Raw genomic sequence first — 20,554 nt, forward strand, 5'->3', positions numbered from 1 at the left:
ACGAATCGCTATTGCCCCTTCATGTGTGACTGAATGGACGGACACTAAAAAGAGTCAGTAAATCCAATTAATTTTGATAGCCGCACTCAGTTAAAATACATAAATAGTAAATAAATAACTATAAATGGTATACGAACAGATAAATAAAAACTACCAGGCAACTATATTAACTATAAAAACATGCGTTAGAAAGTTATTTGCATAATGTGACACGAGTACATTATCTTATTCATGCCAAATAAGTACTTAGTAACTTGTATTTACCACCTCATATATTAGAAGTGCAATTCTTACATTTAGTGGACGGTTCGAGAAAATAATTTAAATTCTCTTGCGGTGTAATGCTGCCATCTAATGGTCAAGAATCGCTATTGCCCCTTCACATGTGACTGAATGGACGGACACTAAAAAGAGTCAGTAAATCCAATTAAATTTGATAGCCGCACTTAGTTAAAATACAAAATACATAAATAGTAAATAATTAACTATAAATGATAAACGAACAAATAAATAAAAAAATACCAGGCAACAGTATATTAACTATAAAAATATGCGTTAGATAGTTATTTGCATAATGTGACACGAGTACATCTTTTGATAGTCGCACGTAATTAAAATACATAATATATAAACGATTAGTAAAATAACTACAAATAATACATAAATATATTAACAATTAAAATATGCGTCACATATTTATTTGCATAATGACACGAGCACATTATCTTACTCATATCAAACAAGTACCTTGTAACTTGTATTTACCAACTGATATATTAAAGTGCAAAAGGCGCGCGCTTATAAATGAAATACAATACAATAATAATAAAAAAATATCTATTTAGTAGACCTTTCGAGAAAATAATTTCAATTCTCTAGCGGTGTAATGCGGCCATATAGTGGCCAAGAATCGCCATTGCTCCTTCATATGTGACTGGATGGCGACAATGTAAGAAAAAGTCAGGAAATCGAATTTTGATAGTCGCACAAAATTAAAATACATAATATATATATGAATAGTAAAATAACTAGAAATCATAAATGACAAATAACATGCAACAGTATATTAACCATAAAAATATGCGTCACATCGTGGACGGTTCGAGAAAATAATTTAAATTCTCTTGCGGTGTAATGCTGTCATCTAGTGGCCAATAATCGCCATTGCTCTTTCGTCTTAAAACGTGACACGATACATTGTAAAAAAAGGTCAGTAAATCCAATTAAATAATAATAAAGAAATAGTAAATAAACAACTAGAAATAAATGAACAAATAAATAAATAATACCAAGCAACAGTATACGTATTAACCATAAAAATAAAAGAAAATAAAAAAACATTGATATTCATGGACAGCGATATTTAAAAAAAAAAGTTTAATTATATCAATAGCCCCCCAATATCACCTTGTTTTTTTCGTGAAAAACGTCTCTTGAATGATTTTAGAAGAAAATAACGTCACAGCGAGCTTGTGTTGTAACCGGGTCCCTTGTGACGTCACAATACGACGTTAGGAAAATAACCCCTGTATCGACCAGAATTAAGTAACACATAAACGTTAATTCAACCGAATTTATTTGTTTATTTATTTAGTTTGTATTACTTGTGTGTATTCATTCTTGCCATATATTTAACATTTGTTTTTTGGGGAAAATTGTGCACGTTTGGGTCTTCTTCCTTCTGCGTCGCCCGCTGCTTCCGTTTGTTCTGACGTCACTTCCGTGGCCCTCCTTGCCTGTCACAAGTGCGAAAGCAGCCAGAGACGAAGCTACTGCAAAGCCTCAGGGTGAGGCTAACGGTGTTGACAGAAGCTACCGGCGACACTTTTCTTTCCCGAGCTGCAGCCACGACACTCATATTTTGTTTTTATCTCCTTCCTTTGTCCGCCTTCCAGCACCAAAAAAGAGAAGCGGTCCTTTAGGACGTTGCCGTGATGGACTGACACACTGACTAAACGAAGGGAACGTTATCTTTTTTCACCGCGACACTGGCGTTCCACTTGGACGTCCTGAGCTGCAGGTGTACTGACGGATAAACGAAGGACAATCTCAGTGTTCATGAAACTTTGCTACGATTTACGCGCTGGGTAAGAAAATATATCTTTTATTTAAAAAGGGGGTACTTTGAGTGCTTTGTGTGTCATCTACTGTGTGGTGTTGGAGTGACTGTGAACCTGACAACAACAGAAAACGGTATATTTCTATCTTTCATTCGTCGTTTTCGTCATAAAAAAAAACAAATATTTGGAATCGTCAACCAAAAATAAATGTCTATTGTGATAACGGCAATTTGGCGCTTCGTGATCCTATCAGGGCCTTCTGTTATGGTTTTAACAGTACCAAAATAATCATCGATCGATACGATTGTTTTTCATGTCAACAACATGTTGTGTTTTATGCATTTGACAGGTTTTACGATGGTAGAGAAACTTTAAAAAATATATAGAATATTACTTGTTTTGGACACAATTTAGCAACTGAAAATAGAAATCTCGTAAATGCAAAAAAAAAAAAAAAAAAAACAGAAATGAAAAACTTTGCAAAACTGAAAAAAAACACTGACAATTAGGAAAACCGAAAAAAAATATAGCCTACCCTCCACCCAAAAAAAGAATAAACTTATAACATACACATCTTGACCTTATAGCTTGCAAAAAATATTTCAAATTGTTTCGAATACCTTATAATGCATGTAGAAAGTTCAAATTCCTTTATGCCTCTGTGCCAGATTCCACAAAAAAAGGACTCCCATTTGACATCGGAAGAAAAGCAGATTTTCTGTTAACACCCCGGCCCAACTCCACTTAATTTATAGCTATCATAACCTATACTTCCAGTCTATGTCAGCTTGCATTTTTCAATCTGGATTTCAAAACATCTGTACACTCCCCACTGGTTATTTTCCACTTGAGAAATTGACCTGCTGTTCACAACCTATTGATCCACTCTTGTTTATGTAACCGCCGTGCTGATCTCATCCCAGCACGAGTTAGCAGAAGTAATTACATGATGAACATGTTGACTAAACGCCATTATTTGGAGTGCTGAGTGATGAAAATGAGCATCGGACCTCACCCGCTGGGTGTTGCCTTGGCACATTTTTAGGTTTGTTGCTCAGCCATTTTGATGTTGGTCCTGAAACATTCTTCATTCACATCTGTCATGGAATGTATGCTAGGTAGCAATAAATATCAAAAATATAAACACACTTCTCTACCATCATCGCTTGAGTTGCTTAATCTGCAAGTTATTTAAAGGCTATCTTAATCCGCCGTCTTTGTCAGAGGAATCGCCCACGGGAGAGCCCAGATAATGAAGGGATGACCTAGTATGTTGTTTTCAATGGAAATAACAATATTCAGTGGGGCGGGGCGGGGGTATTTCTATAGGATGGATGCTATTTTCCACCTGCTGATGTAGGGCGGGTTTAGTTGCGGAGAGCCTTTTTATAGCACGTAATCTGTAAGCAGCTGTTATTGGCCGGCGCGCCGTCTGTGACCCGCATGGCCGACCGATAGTTAGCCTCCATGTACTATAGGTCATTGACAGAACATTATACGTGTACGAAATGGGAGATAGGAACATTTAAAATAGTTATTGTTTAATTAATTCCAGTAGTTAAATACCCCCCTCGGACCCTCCCTAGTGCTTCCATTTTGTTTCCAGTTTCACCTGTCATTTTACATAACAGCATTTGGCTGTCCGGGAAAGTACCCGAAATGACTTTTGAGGCGAGCGCCAAAGTGTCGCGTGCTCATTTCACCGTAAACAATGCGGAAAAAGGAAGTGTTTAATGACCTGCCATTGGTGCCATTTCTATTCACGTCCCCCCCCCCCCCCCTCTCAACCCTCCTAGAGGCAAACCTGCCCACCAGTTGAAGCTGCCGTTTCAGGAGCTAGCGTGGGTGGGGGTCTAGAAATATAATTGAAAAAGAAGCGGGTCTCGTCGGGAAATAAAATACTCGATTAGGTTTACTTTTGGGTTCATCTCAGTTCACGACGCATATTATAACAGCAATATTTATATTTCTATTCTATTCAAAGCAGTTATGTAAGGACATAAATGTTTGATCGGCGTCGATTCAAATCAAAAGCGGTTGCAGCAGCAGACGGCAGAAAAAAAAATGAATGAAAAATGCAGAGGGACTATTTTTGTCCTCAAGCGGCTCGTGATGTAAAATTTAAAACCTGGTGCGTGATGTGTATTTATACAACAGGAATACTCCATCGCCTGGATTTGATCCCAATGACTTCAAGAACCTTTGCCGCATTTCTCACCTTCCTTTTGTTTCCAAAATCCTCAAAAAAGTTGTGTCCTCCCAGCTACAATTGCATTTTCTGTGTAGCTCTATCTAATGTTTCTATTTATAATTGTATTTTATTTATCATATTCAATTTTATTTATTATAGTACCTATGCTTGTCTGTGACTGCAAAGTGTCTTTGAGAGCTTTGAAAGGCGCTTAAAATAAAATATTATTATGATTATTACATTTGTTTATGATCACTCCCGCCATAGAAATGCATTGCGGTCACCTACGTGTCAAACGGGGTTAAAAGGATATGGTTGTCACGGGTTACAAGCGCACGCGCATCCTGTATAGACTGACGGCTGACTGTTCCCTCCCTCCCCCGCCTAACAGGGTTGCCATCCGCCATGTTAAGCTAAAGCCCAGGTGCGCGGTGTTGACCATGCTCAAGCGCCTGGACAAGATCCGCTTCCGGGGCCCGAGGACGCGGGACGACTTTCCCGAGTTGGGCGATTCGCCGCCCGCCTCCGATAACGAATGTAGCGACGACGTGCCGCCCAAGCGCGCCGCCAACGACGAGCCTCCGCGAGATCCCGTAGGTGCTTCTCACACACGACACCTAAAACTGTTTGAGCTGTTAACAGCTTTGAACGCACCCTGGATGCTTTTGTCAAAGGTGTTATTTTGAGGCACTCGTGAATTATTCTGCTTGAACGCAATATGGTTCTGATCTTCATACCCGACCGAGCAGGTGGGGGTACCCTTAGTGATTAAAAAATACAATATCATAAATATCAATCGATATCAAATGAATTTTGAGAAACTGTTCATGCTAACATATCATATAAACCACCATAGGCTGGCTAAAATTAGCATCCATCTTGCGCTTATCACAAGCATTCAAACATTGTCTCCCCATTGATTCCCACCCATATCACTCACCGAATCCCGACAATAACCCACTCAAGTGTTGATTCACCTTTAATTGCACACACTTGAGCTTTGCTTTGCCGTGAGTGAGTGAGTGGCGGCGGTGTTCGCCCGCGCTACTGTGTCAGCCCACCTGGGAGAGCGTCATTCACGTCACCACGCAGATGACTCACAGCCAGGAAAGCTAAAATAGGCACTGTGCCACACACACGTGCACACTCCCAGAACACAGTTGACATTGCGGCTGTGAAAGTCTCCCCCCCGTGGTACGCAAATGGCTCAGTCGAAACCCACGCAGGCTGCACTCATGTCGCGTCAATTGTCTTATGTGAACCAGTGCGTTTAGCCATTGCAAATTCACTGGGTTATTTATTTGTCGTTATTTACGTGTTTATTTGTCTTTATTTATCCATGTACTTATGTGTTTATTTGTTTGCTGATGTATTTATTTTTATGTATTTATTTATATATTTATTATTAATAATATAATTATAATATTATATATTATTCATTTATTTATCTATTTTTATTTATGAATTTATTTGTGTTGGTGAATTATTTTTGTGTTCATTTATTTTTGCAGTTATTTTTTATTTCTTTATGTATTTATTTGTTTTACATGTATTTATTTGTGTGTTTATTTATGTATCTATATTTATTGATCTATTTGTTTACTCATTTATTTATGTCTATTTATGTGTTTTTTATTTGTTTGTTCATTTATTTATCATTTTTTTATGTATTTATTTGTGGTTATTCATTTATCTATATTTCATGAGTTTATTTATTCATTGATTTATTTATTTATGTATTTATTTGTTCATTTATTAATGTATTATTTTTTTATTTATTGTTGTGTGTATTTATTTACATGTATGTATTTATGTGTTTATATATGTATCTTTATTTTATTCATTTATCCATTTATGTAGACATTTAATAAGTATTTTTGTTTATTTAGTTATTGATGATTTATGTGTTTATTTATCTATTCATTTATCTATTTATTTAGGTATTTATTTATTTAAATTTGGGAGTGCTAATTTGCACTTACACACACACACACACACACACACACACACACACACACACACACACACACACACACGCACACACACGTGGCTGATCTTTACGACCCCCATCGGGCCCTTAAAAGCGATAGCAGCGCATCTAAACTGAGGAAGAGGGAAACGCTAGTGTGAGTCATGCGTAGTGATTATCGGCTAGGGAGAAGCTTTGTTATGGTAGTCTTACACTTTGCACCAGAAATATGGTTTTTTTTTCCTTCATGTCTAATTTTAAGGTGTTTGTGTGTGTGCATGCACAGGCTGGTTCAGGGTCTCCCATCATGGCCGCGGCGATCCAGGAGTTTCAGAGATCGGAGTCGGAACGGCTGAACGAAGTCAAGGGACACTTGGAAATTGCCTTACTGGAGAAACACTTTCTACGTGAGTCCACTTTACCTCTGCCGCCATATTGCGGCACCATGTTTAGGATTCAGAAGTGCAGGCGTTGCCCCGCTCTCGTGTTCTTTCACACGTCTCCTTCCCAGAATTATGTCGGGACCCCGCATTGCCTGTAAAAACAAACACACCTCTGCTTTTAGAAGCGTATTGTATTATGGGCTGCGCCGGACGGATGCCCGCGTTTCCATTCTAAATGATTTGTGGACACGGTGACCTATGCCCTTCCTTTGGCATTGGAAGACATTGCCCGAGAAGGGGGAGGGGCTTATTTGGCCAATATGGAACTATGTAGACAAAAAAATATATATATTTTTTATTTTTTTCCTCCTCAAGTGCACTCGTAAAAACTAAATCCTTATTCGACCGTAATGTAGCATCAGTTGCCCACGGGTTAGCGTCCACTTCCTGTTTCCTTCTTAACCGACAAACGTCCCCCGTCGGGTTAGATTTTTGGTACCATACCCGTCGCCACCTCTTTCCTCCTTCTGTCTGACTGCTCTATTTTTATCCAAGGTGGTCTTCCCGTTCGAGGTTATTTTAGTTTTTACCCCCCATTGCCCATCCGCTTGTAATGACATTGGCTAATCACATTAGCCCTCGAGGTAACAAGTCCAGAATCTGAATTTCAAAGACGCTTTGAGTGTATGGCAACATGGGATTAGCATCGCGTGCTAGCAAGTAGAGCACCATATGGGAGGGGAAAAAAAACATAATCGATTTGTTTCCAGAAACTGTTTCTGAAGGGCGCACAGCGCGATGCATTAGCCACGTCGATAGCGCGACCCCGAATCCTCAAATGAATCACTAGAAGTAAAGTCGTCCATTCAGGAAGCGTCCTTCAGTCGCAATCTATTCTAAGCGCCTTTTTCCGCGCGCAATATACGCGTTAGTCGTTTCCACGAGATGATTGAACGTGATCTCGTTCGGGTGATGGCGGTGTCGCGTGCGGAAGGTCATCTCGACGGAGCGTGCCGACCCACGCGTTCTATACTGGCCAGGGCGATCAATGCTGCTGTTCCATTTCATGATGGGATGTAAAAAAACAGACACACACACACAATAACGTCCGCGGTGAAACATCATAGCACAGCTGAAGGTCAATTTAGATCCAAAAAGGAATGGCATTAAAAAAGTGACATTTTATACACAAAAAAAATACATCTTCAGTGCGCCTTTTTTAACTCATTCACTGCCATTCCCGAATTTATTCGGGTTTTGGTTTGATAAAGCGCTGGTCAGACCTCTGGCAGTGTTTTTCCCTTCCACGAGGGGGCAGCATTTGCCTTTTGTCCATGTTAGCGCTTTGTTACAGCTTCAACAGCTGTTAAAGCGTTTATAAGAGCGCTTGTAAATGAAATGTATTATTATTATTATCATCAGCTATCTCTTAGCTAGCTTGCTTTCTATCTATTTTAATTATTTGAGTTGAGTGAATGCTGGCGCGTGTGGCTGCAGTTGCTCACCCAAAGAAATACTTATCCTGTGACTGTAAAGTGACCTTGAGAGTTTTGAAAGGCGCTTATAAATGAAATGTATTATTATTATTACAGTAAAGTCTCGTTATATCGATATTCTCGGGAGTCAGAAAAATATCGATATAACCGGACTATCGATATATCCGATCCTGCGGCATGTAAATTTTCTCCTTGCGTTCATAGAAATACTATCGTATTAAGCAGTACTATCGATATAACCGATATCGATATAATGAGACTTTACTGTATATAAATCAATATGTGTTTTGTATTGTATTTTGTAGAGTGGCCCCCATTTCAATCTCAGATAACTCCAGACCCATATAATTTAGGAATTAACTCTCTTTTTCTAATGAAAGAAGTGAGTCTAGGGTTTTTAATGCTACATTGAATGTTGATGTAGTCCTAAAACTCAATATGCTGTGAGTCCTGCAATTTGAGTGAGAATGACAAAAACCCTGGCACTGGAGTGGTCACATTTTTGCACATTTTCTGGCAGTGAATTAAAGCTTGCAGATTTTCCCTTGTGAAGTCAGCAAGTTGTGGGGACGAAACAAAGCGGAATTTAGGTCACTTGTGAGACACGTCGGTCAGAGCACAAGATGTCACTGACAGTCACAAGACTAAACCAAGCCGGGTGACACTTCCTTCTTTATTTATCTACCGTAAGTGCAACGGTCCGAGATAGCCACGACAGACTTCTTTCCCTCCATGAACCTTACTGACCCCCCCCCCCACTTTCATCAAACAAAAAGCATCATTGTTCCTGCGCCTGACTGCAAAATTCACACAGTACGTTTCCCCCTTTTGGGCCTTGGCGAATTTTGCCGGGTTGTGTAAACACAATCCACAAAAGTCCTCTAACGTGCAAAACGCCAACCTCCTCAATCTCGATATGCGTGATTACAGATTGCCTTGCCTTCTTATGGCGTAGGCCCCACCTCTTGCTAGCTGCAGTGCTTCCCCTACTACCGCCATTCCCCCTGGCTCACTCAGTCCAGTCCCGGTTCCTGACCGCTCTCGATGATATCAAGTGGAATAGTCTTCGATGTGGCTCGGGGAGGGACGTGGCAGTCGTGGCTCTGTTTCAAGATCGACCCAAAACGGGTTCCCCATCCAGTCGTTCCTGCTGCGGCGGTCGCATCCAGAGTCGGATGAGGGCGTGTAAGGTGGACGACTTTAGCTTTGACAGCTTCGATTTGCTCTACACCGGAGCGGTCGATAAACTCAAGAGCCACAAAAGTAACAGCGGACTCAGTAAGTTTTACGTCCGCGATCGGATTTTGGAAGCGTTTGATTCTGAGCGGGTTTTGATTCTTTATGGACATATCGTGTCATTTCCAGTTAGCTTCACGGTTCAAAAGTTCTGACACAAGATCCGGATTGAGACCTTGCTCGTCTCCCCGGCCCCCATGGGTGGCTTGAATGCGACTGATCCAGCCCTAAAGTTCCCCTCGCTTGGGTTAGCTAATATCCTAATAGGTTTTCCCGACGACTGCAGCGCTCCTGGCACGGATAAGTTCGCCACGGCTAAGCTGATTAGGCTGTAGAATCCTTTGGCGCTAACAAAGGAAGTTGCTAACTTGAACGCTATTGTTTTCTTAATGTTCGAAGAAAGAGAGAAGACGTTTTTTTTAATTTTTTTTTGCGCCGTTATTAAATCATTTGCCGCCATTTCTGAATTCAGTCGGGAATTGAAAAGCATGAAGTGGAGCGCCATTCATGAATTTGTTCGGATGTTGTTTTTTCTTGCCGGGGGTGCCGATAAAGCACAGGTCAGACCTCTGCCGATGTTTTTTCCCTTCCACGAGCGTGCAGTATTTGCCTTTTGTCCATGTTAGCGCTTTGTTGTGCTATAGAAGTCAATATGTATTGTATTTTGTCCATCCTCCCCCATTTCAAGCTCTGATAACTCCAGGCCCATATGACTTAGGAATTAACTCCGTTTTTCTGATGAAGGAAGAAAGTCTCGCTGCATTGAATAGTCCTAAAACTCAATATTCTGTGGCTCCTGCAATTTGAGTGAAAATGACAAAAACCCTGGCACTGGAATGGTCTAGCAGTGAATGAGTTAAAAACGATCTTGCTCACCGCCCCCCTTTGAGGGTATTTTTTTCCTCTTTTGTTCTCTCTTTATTGCCTTCCATCCTTAAATATTTATGCATCCCTTTAGTCCGCCAAACAAAAGACCAGGAGGAAGTCCCGACACCTGAGACCGCTCGATGTCGGGGGTCTGGCATGGCGGATTATTGGGTCAGAGCTGAAGGTGAAAAACAAAACGGGGTCATTCGCGCACGAGTCGTAGCGAGGCATTGTGGTAAATTTTATGAATGAACTTGCTAACCCTTGCTCTAGTTTCTCTTCCGCAAAATGGCCGTATGTATACCAAAATCCCAATAACGTCTGTGTCTTCCAGAGGAAGAGCTGAGGAAGCTTCGCGAGGAGACCAATGTGGACTCCCTGCGGCAAGAACTGGAGAAGGAGCGTAGCAAGCGGCTCGACCTGGAGCACAAAATGGGCGACGTGCTCAAGTCCAGGTAAAAAAGTACCAAAATGTGACACCTTCTCCCTGTGGTGTTCCACAGGGCTCAATTTTAGGGCCTATGTTGTTCTCACTATACGTGCTCCCATTAGGTTTCATGATATTTCCTTCCACTGCTATGCAAGTGACTGTCAGATCTATGTCCCACTGAGCACATTGTATCATTTTCAAGTGTTTTTTTTTTTTTTACGTCACATTTTCTTATAGCCTAGCGCGCAAATGGTACGCGTTCAATATTAATGTCAACCTCTCAAGCGGTCGATAAAACTCACGATCCCCAGCCAAAATGAAAGCCCTCCTGCGTTGCGGCTAATGTTTAGCGCTCACTTAAAAGGCACTCTTGTGATCGCGTTGCTTCATTAGCGACCGCCGGTACATTGATGGCTTTTAAAATGTTATACCGCCAAACCTCTGACTCTATTTAATTAATGAGCCAAAAAATAAATACATACATTCTTTCTAGTTCTTTTTAATCTCGCCATTTGGAAGTGAACGTGACGCTCTTTTTGCACTCTCCACCTCAGGCTAGAGGATTCTCCGCCGCAACTTACCAGAAAACAGTCGCCTTCTAATAATGGAACAGGTAAGACCCTCCCCCCCAGAGGGGGCTTTGAGGGACAAACAGGAAATGACAAGGTGTGTATTTGTGAGATAGAAAGTGGGAAAGGAAATGGGGTGTTTGGGCAGTGCGGGTTATTCTTGGACGTGTGTACTTCACATCATTGAGGGGAGGGGCTACATAAGTGCACAATAGTCAGCTGGTGTTTCGGGAAAAAAAATATCTAGCTAGCTAGCTATCTAGCTGTCTATCTAGCTAGCTAGATATCTATCAAGCTATCTTGCTAGCTATATATCTAGCTATCTACCTAGCTGTCCATCTATATAACTATCCATCTAGCTAGCTACCTATCTAGCTAGCCATCTATCTAGCTATCCATCTAGCTATACATGTAGTTATTACATTAGCTATATATCTAGCTATCTAGCTATCCATCTATAGAGATATCCATCTATCTATAATAATAATACATTTAATTTCTAAGCGCCTTTCAAAACTCTCAAGGACACTTTACAGTCACGGGATCTAGCTAGCTACCTATCTAGCTAACCATATATCCTGCTATCCACATATCTAGCTCTCCATCTCTAGCTAGCCAGCTTGCTAGTGAGATAGCTATTTATATAATTATAATAATTAATAATAATACATTTAATTTACAAGCACCTCCATCTAGCTAGCTAGCCATCTAGCTATATAGCAATCTAGCGATCTAGCTTTCTATTAATCTAGACATAGCTATCTAGCTACCTATCTAGCTTTCTATTTATCTAGCTAGATTAGATAGCTATATTAATCTAGCTATTTTATCCAGCTACCTAGCTAGCTATTGCTAGCATGCTCCCATTTGACCTAGCCGTATCTCTATTTTGTGTCCTTTATATGACCCTGTCGTGTTTTTTTCCCAAAGCGGACAAGCCACAGCAGAAGGAGGTGTGGAGCTCACGGCTGCAAAAATGGTTGCACGAGCGCTTCGGCGTCTACGTGGAAGACTTCCGCTTCCAACCCGAGGAGAGCACGGTGGAGGCCGAGGAACCGCTAAGTGCTAAAAGGTGGGCAGGAGCTCAGAGTGACGCACGTCCAGTATTGATTTGCCTTTTTTTTTAATTGTTCAAGAAGATTTATGGTCATTCTGCGGGTAAAATTGTTTGTGTGTTCTGAGTGTGTCATGTTCTTTCCCATCCAGGTTGACGGAAAACATGAGGCGACTCAGTAAGTATTCTCAATTTTATAAAATGACCTTATTGCACCCGCCTAACTCCCAACTATGATCTAATCTACATTTTAGTTACTCATTACCTGATTTGATGTTTTCTAACCGTTTCAGAACGAGGAGCTCGGCCTGTCACCAACTTCTTAAGGAACCTCTCCGCTTTATCCAGTTGGCACTCTGTCTACACCTCAGCTATTGCCTTCATTGTGAGTATCCTTCTCACCCCATCCCCCAATAGTGCTCGCCATGACAACTATTACATTACGCTAAATCATTACGCCTGGACCGCCGATGTCTAATCCAATCATAAACATCCGCTGATCAATGATCGATTTTTTTTTTTCAGATCTACATGAATGCTGCTTGGCATGGCTGGGCCTTTCCCATGTTCCTCTTCCTGGCCATCTTACGCTTGTCCTTAAATTACCTCATAGCTAGGTAAGGTGCAAAATCCGTATAGTCCTAAAATGACAAACGTGAAACTGACGTATGAGTGGTTTTTTTTGTTTGTTTTTTTTGCAGGGGTTGGAGGATCCAGTGGAGTATTGTGCCTGAGGTCTCTGAACCCATGGTAAGCGCTACTTTGCCCATTTTATTTATATATGTATGTTTTTATTTATTTGTCTGTTTATTTGTATATTTATTTATTTTATTTATTGTATTGATTTTATTGATTTATGTTTGTTTATTTGTGTATTCATTTTGTGTATTTATTTATTTGTGGTCATGGGCCAGTGTGCTCGCTGATATTTTGGATGTGGACCTTATGTTGCGGTTTGTTTGCGTTGTAACGTATGTAATAATACTACTACTACTACTACTACTACTACTACTACTAATAATAATAATAATAATAATAATACATTTCATTTATAAGCACCTTTCAAAACTCTCTAGGTCACTTTACAGTCACAGGTTAAGCTTTTCTGTGGGTGAGCAGCGGCAGCCACATGCACCAGCGTTTACTCAACCCGGAAGTAACTCAAATAGATAGAAAGCTAGATGACTAGTAGATAGCTATCTGGATAGCTAGTTGTGTTAAGTTCATGTGCACGGATGTTGATGCTTTATGATCCTGTTTGTTTTCAGCACTTTAGTGGGATTGTATAATGGCAGGATTTGGAACTACAATGTTATTTATGAACGTTAAGGCTTTTTTTTGGGGGGTCGTTTGGTCAAATTTCCGTACGCTCTCGAGTTTAGGTGGTGAATTTTGCATATGTTTGCAGGAGCCGCCAAAGGAAGACCTGACTGTGTCGGAGAAGTTTCAGCTTGTCCTTGACGTTGCACAAAAAGCACAGGTGCCACTTTATTTATTTATTTTTATTTGTATATTTTTTTTCGTTATTCGACTGCAGTGGCAATTGTTGACCCCCAACTTTGTCTTTTCACAGAACCTTTTTGGTAAAATGGCGGACGTTTTAGAGAAGATAAAAAAGTACGTTGAACCGAAACCCTCGCCGCAATCAAAGTCGACCTTTTTTAATGTATTTTTTTTCTTCCCGCAGCCTCTTCATGTGGGTGCAACCGGAGAGCACCCGTAAACTGTACATCTGCTTGTGGGTGGCTTTCATCACCTCCTGCGTGCTGCCGTACAAACTCATGGGCTTCATGATCGGTAAGGCGACAAGCAAACAAGCTTTGGTCCATTGCTAAAAATTCCGCATCGGAGGTCCCTTCATCCAGAAATCCGGCCACTTGGCGTTCCTTCCGAGATTAGTCCATTCGTCTCCCTTTCAGGACTGTACGCCGGCGTTAAGTTTTTCATCATCGACTTCCTGTTCAAAAGCTGCCCCAAGCTACGCGACAAGTACGACACGCCGTATATCGTATGGAACAGCCTCCCCACCGACCCTCAGCTCAAGGAGAGGACCAACGCCACCGTGTCTCGCCGGGTAAGCGATGGTCGACCCTCCTACCCCACACGCTCCCTTTAAGATAATACCTCAAGCGGGATTATTTCCGCTGTTCATTTCTGCCTGGCTGATGCAAAAAAAGCTGACCGTTTGTAATCAGGTGTGTACCTGTTCAAGGCTTTGTGATTGCGTCACAATCCCGTCTGCGCTGGGTTACATAATTCATTGAGTCATGGTTCACATGCTGAAAACGCCAAGGAAGGTGGAGAAAAAAAACTACTCTGTTGTACTTGTATATAATAAATCAATATGTATTGTATTGTATTGTACTTAATGAGCACTTGATAAGTAAACAAAACAGCGACACATGAACACCGAAACAAAATTGCAGAACAAATCTACACATTTTAGAACACTGCACATACCTATGGACATATATTTGATTAAATTTTACGATTTCTCATTCACTGTCAGACTATGTGTAAAAATGTGTCCACTGCAATGCCAGGGTTTTTGTCATTTTTCACTCAAATTGCACGACCCACAGAATATTGAGTTTTAGGACGACATAAACATTCAATGCAGCATAAGAAACCTCAGACTCTCTTAAGTCATCAGAAAAAAGAGTTCATTCCTAAATTATATGGGTCTGGAGTTATCTGAGCATGAAATGGGGGCGGCTGTACAAAATACAATACAATACATATTGATTTATATCGCGCTTTAACAACAGCTGAATCTCTAACAAAGCGCTAACATGGACAAAAGGTAAATGGGGAAACACAGCCAGAGGTCTGACCAGTGCTTTATCAGCACCCCTAGCAACAACAACCAAATGTATGAAGGTAGCACATTGGATGGTGAGACCTGCAATGTATTTTTTGGATATCACAGGTGTGTCTATGTGTCTGTATTGTGGACTCAGTCACAGGATGTCCTCTGTCCTTTGTCTCTCTCAGCTCTCTGCCGTAGAGAAGGTAGGGCATTTGGTGTGTCTCCCTTTTATGGTCGATAGGATGACCTTGTTGAAAACTAGTTTCTCCTTATAGGTTCGTTTTAGTTGAGGATTTCTTAGCTACGCTTTTTGGGAGTTTTTTTTTTTGGTTGTTGTTGTTGTAATAGATGGAAATTAGTGCATTGTAAATAAAAGGCCACTAAGTGTTGTAAGTGAATAGAAGACTCCACTCTCAATCCGCCAAAAAATTAATTGAAAAAGTCGTTTTTATATGTAGGTATATATTTTATTTTATTTTATTTTATTTTATTTTATTAGTATTAGTATTAGTGTGATTAGTATTCTTAGTATTATTAGTATTATGAGTATTATTAGTACAGTAAAGTCTCGTTATATCGATATCGGTTATATCGATAGTACTGCTTATTACGATACTATTTCTATGAACGCAAGGAGAAAATTTACATGCCGCAGAATATCGATATAACGAGACTTTACTGTATTTGTATTTAGTTTCACATATATATTTTTATTTATCATTTATTTATTATTTATTATATTTTTTTTCCTGATGAGTGCTTTTGAGCTCCGTTGCTAACCAAATCAGCAGCACAGAACCAAATGGTTTTAAGAGAGATATTTTTTTATTAATGACCGCTATTAGGCAATAGATTCCTTCTCCCATTTTAACGACCAGCACCCATGTCAATCGTTCCTCCCTTTCCCTGTTACCAATCCCTCATACAGCTTTTCTTTTTTCTGTGTCGTATCTGTCTGTCTTTGGTTCACATTTTTATCTCCAGGTGCAGCCCGTGGCTTCCCGAGGAAGCTTGGCCACGGTACCGTGCGGCGTAAATCGCGAGGAGGAAGCGGGTCGCTCCCACAGCACCAAAAAGGGGGCCTTCCATGAGATTTTCAACCTGCAGGAGTCAGAGCGCCCTCTGGCAGGTGAGAGCATCACACTGCGGCCTGTACAAGGCCTTCATTTGCAAATCAGAAAATTAAGGAAGCTTTATTAACATGTCGCCAGTGTGTGAAAACGGCTGGAGGTGTTGCCTGATAAACCGTGATCGAAAAATGCCCACTGACTACATCAGGAACGGGATGCTTTACGTCACTGAGAAGTAAGTGGAAGACCTCCATATTTTTTTCCCCCTTACCTCCATCATAGTCCCACAGAAAAGACATTAAAGAAGATAAATTGTGTTCCTCTAGTTACTTGTGCTTTGAAAGCTCCAGTTCCAGATCGGGCTCCTCCAAGAAGAATAAAGTCATCAAGCTGGTGGATATTACTGACATACAAAAGGTGACGAGTGCTTGAAAAAAAAAATGGCGCTATTTAACTCATTCACTGCCATTCGCTAATTTAGTCGGAAATTGGAAATATGACGTAGAGCACCATTCCCGAATTTGTTCGGGTTTTGGTTTTTCATGCTAGGGTGCCGATAAAACGCTGGCCATACCACTGGTGATTTTTTTTCCCGTGCACAAGGGGGCAGCCTTTCCCTTTTTAAGATGAAGAAGAACAACAACAACAACAATAATAATACATTCCATTTATAAGCGCCTTTCAAATCTCAAGGTCACTTTTCAGTCACAGGATAAGTTTTTCTGTGGGTGAGCAGCGGCAGCCACACGCGCTAGCGTTCACTCAACCCAGAAGTAACTCAAATAGATAGAAAGCCAGCTAGCTAATATAGTCGATAGAAAATATGCTCTATAAAGATATGTACAACTGGAGAGAAATTTCATAACATTGCTGCTGTGAAATGTACATTTCTCCTCTGCGAGACTAATAAAGGTAAATCCAATCCAATCCAACTAGCTAGCTACTTAGCTGGCTATCTTTTTGCTATCTATAAGCTATCTGGCTGGCTAGCTATTTATTCTATAGCTATCCAGCTGGCTAATGTTAGCGCTTTATCACAGCTTCAGCTGTTTTTATCGCGCTATATAAACCAATATAAATGTATTGCATTGTATTTTGGACAGCCACCCTCATTTCAAACTCAGATAACTCCAGACCCATATAATTTAGGGATTACCTTTTTTTTTTCCTGATGAAAGAAAAGCATCTAAAGTTTACGCTGAATTGAATTTTTATGTAGTCCTAAAACTCAATATTCTGTGTGTCCTGCAATTTCAGTGACAATGACAAAAACCCTGGCACTGGAGCGGACACCTTTTTGCACATATCTGGCAGTGAATGAATTCATAATGGTTAAGTCAAATTTGTTTTTTTTTGTGTTTTATTTCCAGTACAAAGTGCTCTCTGTCCTACCGGGAAGTGGAATGGGCATTTCAATCGCAACTCCTTCCACGCAGAAGGTACCAAGTCAAATGTGTCTTATGCAAAAATCATGTTTTTTTTAATGATCACAATGAGAGAATATCTTGTAATACAAATGACAACGTAGTTTCCTTAAATGCTTCTTAAAGTGACCAAAATAGTTACCAACCCACCATAGGGAAGACAACGGACAATATAAAGTGTTCAATATTTTTTTTTTTTTCAGATGATAGAAGAATCTCTTTCTTTTGCTCGGCTGCATGTTTAAATTGCAATGGAACACAGTAATCGATTGGCCTTAAAATTACATCAGAATCCTGTAAAATCATAATAATAATAATAATGCATTTAATTTCTAAGCGCCTTTCAAAACTCTCAAGGACACTTTTTAGTTACAGGATATTTTTTCTGCATGTAAGCAACGGCAGCTCGGGATTCAAAGAATGTTGCATTTTTTTGTCCACCCAAGCAGGTCAACTTGCATTAAAATGAACTAAGGGTGCAGGTAATTCCCTAAAAAGGTTTGTTTTTACTGACAGATGGCGGCAAAAAGGAAAAAAACGAGTCGCTTGAGTAGGCTTCAACACGCCTACTCCGCTAATTCTCCATTTTCTTCTCCAGCCGCTGGTGTTCGGTGCCATGATCCACAGAGACGAGGCCTTCGAGGCCATCTTCACGCAGTACACCCAAGTGGTGACCACCAGCAAGCCGCCGGCAGCCGCCGCCTCTGCTGAAATTTAGACGCCCCTTCCGTCCAAGCTACCGTCCAACTTCTTCTTCATGCACATTTTATTTTATATTTTTAAAGAACAGAATTTAATGGAGGGGGGGGGGGGGGCTGGTCCTCCCCGGTTGACAAACTGCTCTTCATCTTGTGATGCGTGTTTGGTGACAAAATAGTCATTATTTTAGTTTTTTTTAAATCCACTTCGAGATATGTGATTCCTCCCGATCATCGCTGGAGCTTTAAAAAAAAGTTTTAAGTGTCACATAAAAAGCCTTTTCTGTTAGTTTACAGTTGGTCGGTTGCTCCGCTTTGGTGTTATTGCGTCGATGTGAAATACTGTCATTTTTTTTCCCATATATGCCTTTTCGTACCCGTTTGGACTGATGACTGACTTAAATCAAGCGAGAACAATTAGCAATTCAGCACAACGTGGTACTAAATAGGCTTCAATTCCGTGACTGCTCTTCTCTGCTGGCACTTTATTATGATGGTCATTCAACTGGACCCTTTGCAGACATATATTGATTATTAATCACTTCCGGCGAGGTGATTTAAAAAAACAGTGCTTTTGTGTATGAGTAAAGCTGGACTTAGGTCATTGAAGGTGTCGAAAGGTACTGTCAAATTCACTGTCATTTTTTATTTTTATTTTTTTTGTATGGGGGGGGGGGATTAGTCCCCTCCAAATTCCGACACAATCAAGGCTGACAACGTTAATGCTAAAATTACAGCAAAGCACATTGACAACATGTCAAAGTTGCACAAATTATTTTAATTTTTTTACCCGGTATGACATTGCCAAACATGCAATTGACCGGCTTGTACAGCGACTTTTTTTAAGAGTTGTACTTTTTATGTTGTTAGCACAATATGTTTGGGTGTTGTCTTAAAATATTTCGACCAGAAGCCTTTTTTTTTTCTCCAACAAGAAGCACAGAATGTATCGTCTTGTTTTTATTTTCCTGCCAAATGTTTTATTTGCCACTTTATGCCTAAACTCATGTTTACACGAGCATGTAAAGTATTTTATTTTCTTAGCAGTTTGAATTCCTTTTCCGTCTTTAGGAGTCTTGACAACTGCTGTATTTTATTCACGTTGGGTCACGTGTTTTTATTTCTATTAAGAAACCATGGCTTAATTAATATTCACAATGCACCTGTTGCTTTCTTCTCTGCGACCGATTCGACATCATTTTTACGTTATCATTTTAATATATTTTTAATGATATACATATGGCCGTGTTTATTCAAACAAAAACGCACACGTGGCTCATGATTGTCGAAGCAACTTTCGACCAAATTATGCATCGTCGCGCTGCCAAACTGTTAAAGTCACGCTTGCTTACAAACGGCCCCATTTTGACTCAAAAGGTAAAAACAACGATAGGAAATGCCCTCTTCTGTTTTATTGAACTGAATTTTTCTTTCTGATACAGTCGGTGCACTGAAATGTGAAATAAGAGATGTTACTTGACATTACTGTCCCTTCGTTTCCTTGTTTTGAACTCGCTATCGCGATGTGTTAAATTTGGATACAAATGTACACCGAAGTCAATTAAAACACTGGATTTTGAAAGAAATATCGGAAGGTTTATTGTATCGACGTTATGTACATTTTCAAGTAAGTACCGTCGTCCAATGTACGGTACAGTAGTCTAAACGGGTAATTCCCCACCCCCTGCATTTCTACTCTACAGTACCACATATCGACGCTGGACGTCACTGTTGTACATGAATGAAAACCTTGTTTGTTTACTCGACGGCAAAGGTCAGTTTCCCATTTGTTTTATATTTAATGCTGCATTTTACATAAAATATCACTAAACTGCTGTTCCAAATGAATACATTACGTTTCCATACCTTCTAATACGTTGGTTTCCAAGGCTGGTTAACCTAACTAATTGTATTTCTTGTCCTGCAGTACCACATATTGCCACTTGAGCGCAGTATTGTACAAGTCATCATTAGTTCTTCTGCTTGACGGCACAGGTCAGTTACCCAAATAGTTTGACATTATGCTGCTTTTTACGTTTGGTATCACGATTCCAGTCTTCCAAATGAATACATTACGTTTCCATACCTTCGAATACGGTTTCCATGGGTGGCTAACGTAACAGGAATGGTATTTCTTCTCTTGCAGTGCTGCATATTGCCACTCGAGTGGGGTATTGTTCAAGTCATCATTCGTTCATCTGCTCGACGGCACAGGTTAGTTATCCAAATACTGTAGTTTGGACATTATGCTGATTTTTACGTTTAATATGACTGTGTACACACACACACACACACACA

General features: G+C 40.2%; 1 protein-coding gene across 3 annotated transcripts; it reads left to right on the plus strand.

Moving 5' to 3' along the window:
• Positions 1-1,753: 1,753 nt before the first annotated feature.
• Positions 1,754-20,022, plus strand: gramd4a (GRAM domain containing 4a). 3 transcript variants are annotated; one of them, XM_088988604.1, is made up of 20 exons: positions 1,754-2,087; positions 4,643-4,844; positions 6,507-6,627; positions 10,537-10,657; positions 11,187-11,245; positions 12,132-12,273; positions 12,408-12,433; positions 12,549-12,640; positions 12,781-12,872; positions 12,957-13,005; positions 13,664-13,735; positions 13,829-13,872; positions 13,943-14,052; positions 14,175-14,329; positions 15,250-15,267; positions 16,049-16,193; positions 16,276-16,369; positions 16,461-16,551; positions 17,505-17,573; positions 18,157-20,022. In XM_088988604.1, the coding sequence occupies exons 1-20, from the start codon at positions 2,059-2,061 to the stop codon at positions 18,274-18,276; spliced, it is 1,851 nt and encodes a 616-aa protein (XP_088844730.1). In that variant the 5' UTR covers positions 1,754-2,058; the 3' UTR covers positions 18,277-20,022. The 3 variants fall into 3 exon arrangements, with proteins under 3 accessions (XP_088844730.1, XP_088844731.1, XP_088844732.1); XM_088988605.1 differs by lacking the exon at positions 15,250-15,267; XM_088988606.1 differs by lacking the exon at positions 1,754-2,087 and having other exon boundaries at positions 4,709-4,848.
• The last annotated feature ends 532 nt before the right edge of the window (positions 20,023-20,554 follow it).

Source organism: Hippocampus bargibanti, linkage group LG22 (genome assembly GCF_051943395.1).
Source record: "Hippocampus bargibanti isolate YZ-2025 linkage group LG22, ASM5194339v1, whole genome shotgun sequence".
Classification (NCBI taxonomy): Eukaryota; Metazoa; Chordata; class Actinopteri; order Syngnathiformes; family Syngnathidae; genus Hippocampus; species Hippocampus bargibanti.

What these genes read in the sequence shown, in the direction of transcription:
- gramd4a (XM_088988604.1), top strand. Translation starts at nt 2,059, where the DNA reads ATGAAACTTTGCTACGATTTACGCGCTGG. An exon ending in ACGTTGCACAAAAAGCACAG is followed by an intron (nt 13,736 to 13,828) that starts GTGCCACTTTAT and finishes GTCTTTTCACAG; the next exon opens with AACCTTTTTGGTAAAATGGC. An exon ending in GTCAGAGCGCCCTCTGGCAG is followed by an intron (nt 16,194 to 16,275) that starts GTGAGAGCATCA and finishes ACATGTCGCCAG; the next exon opens with TGTGTGAAAACGGCTGGAGG.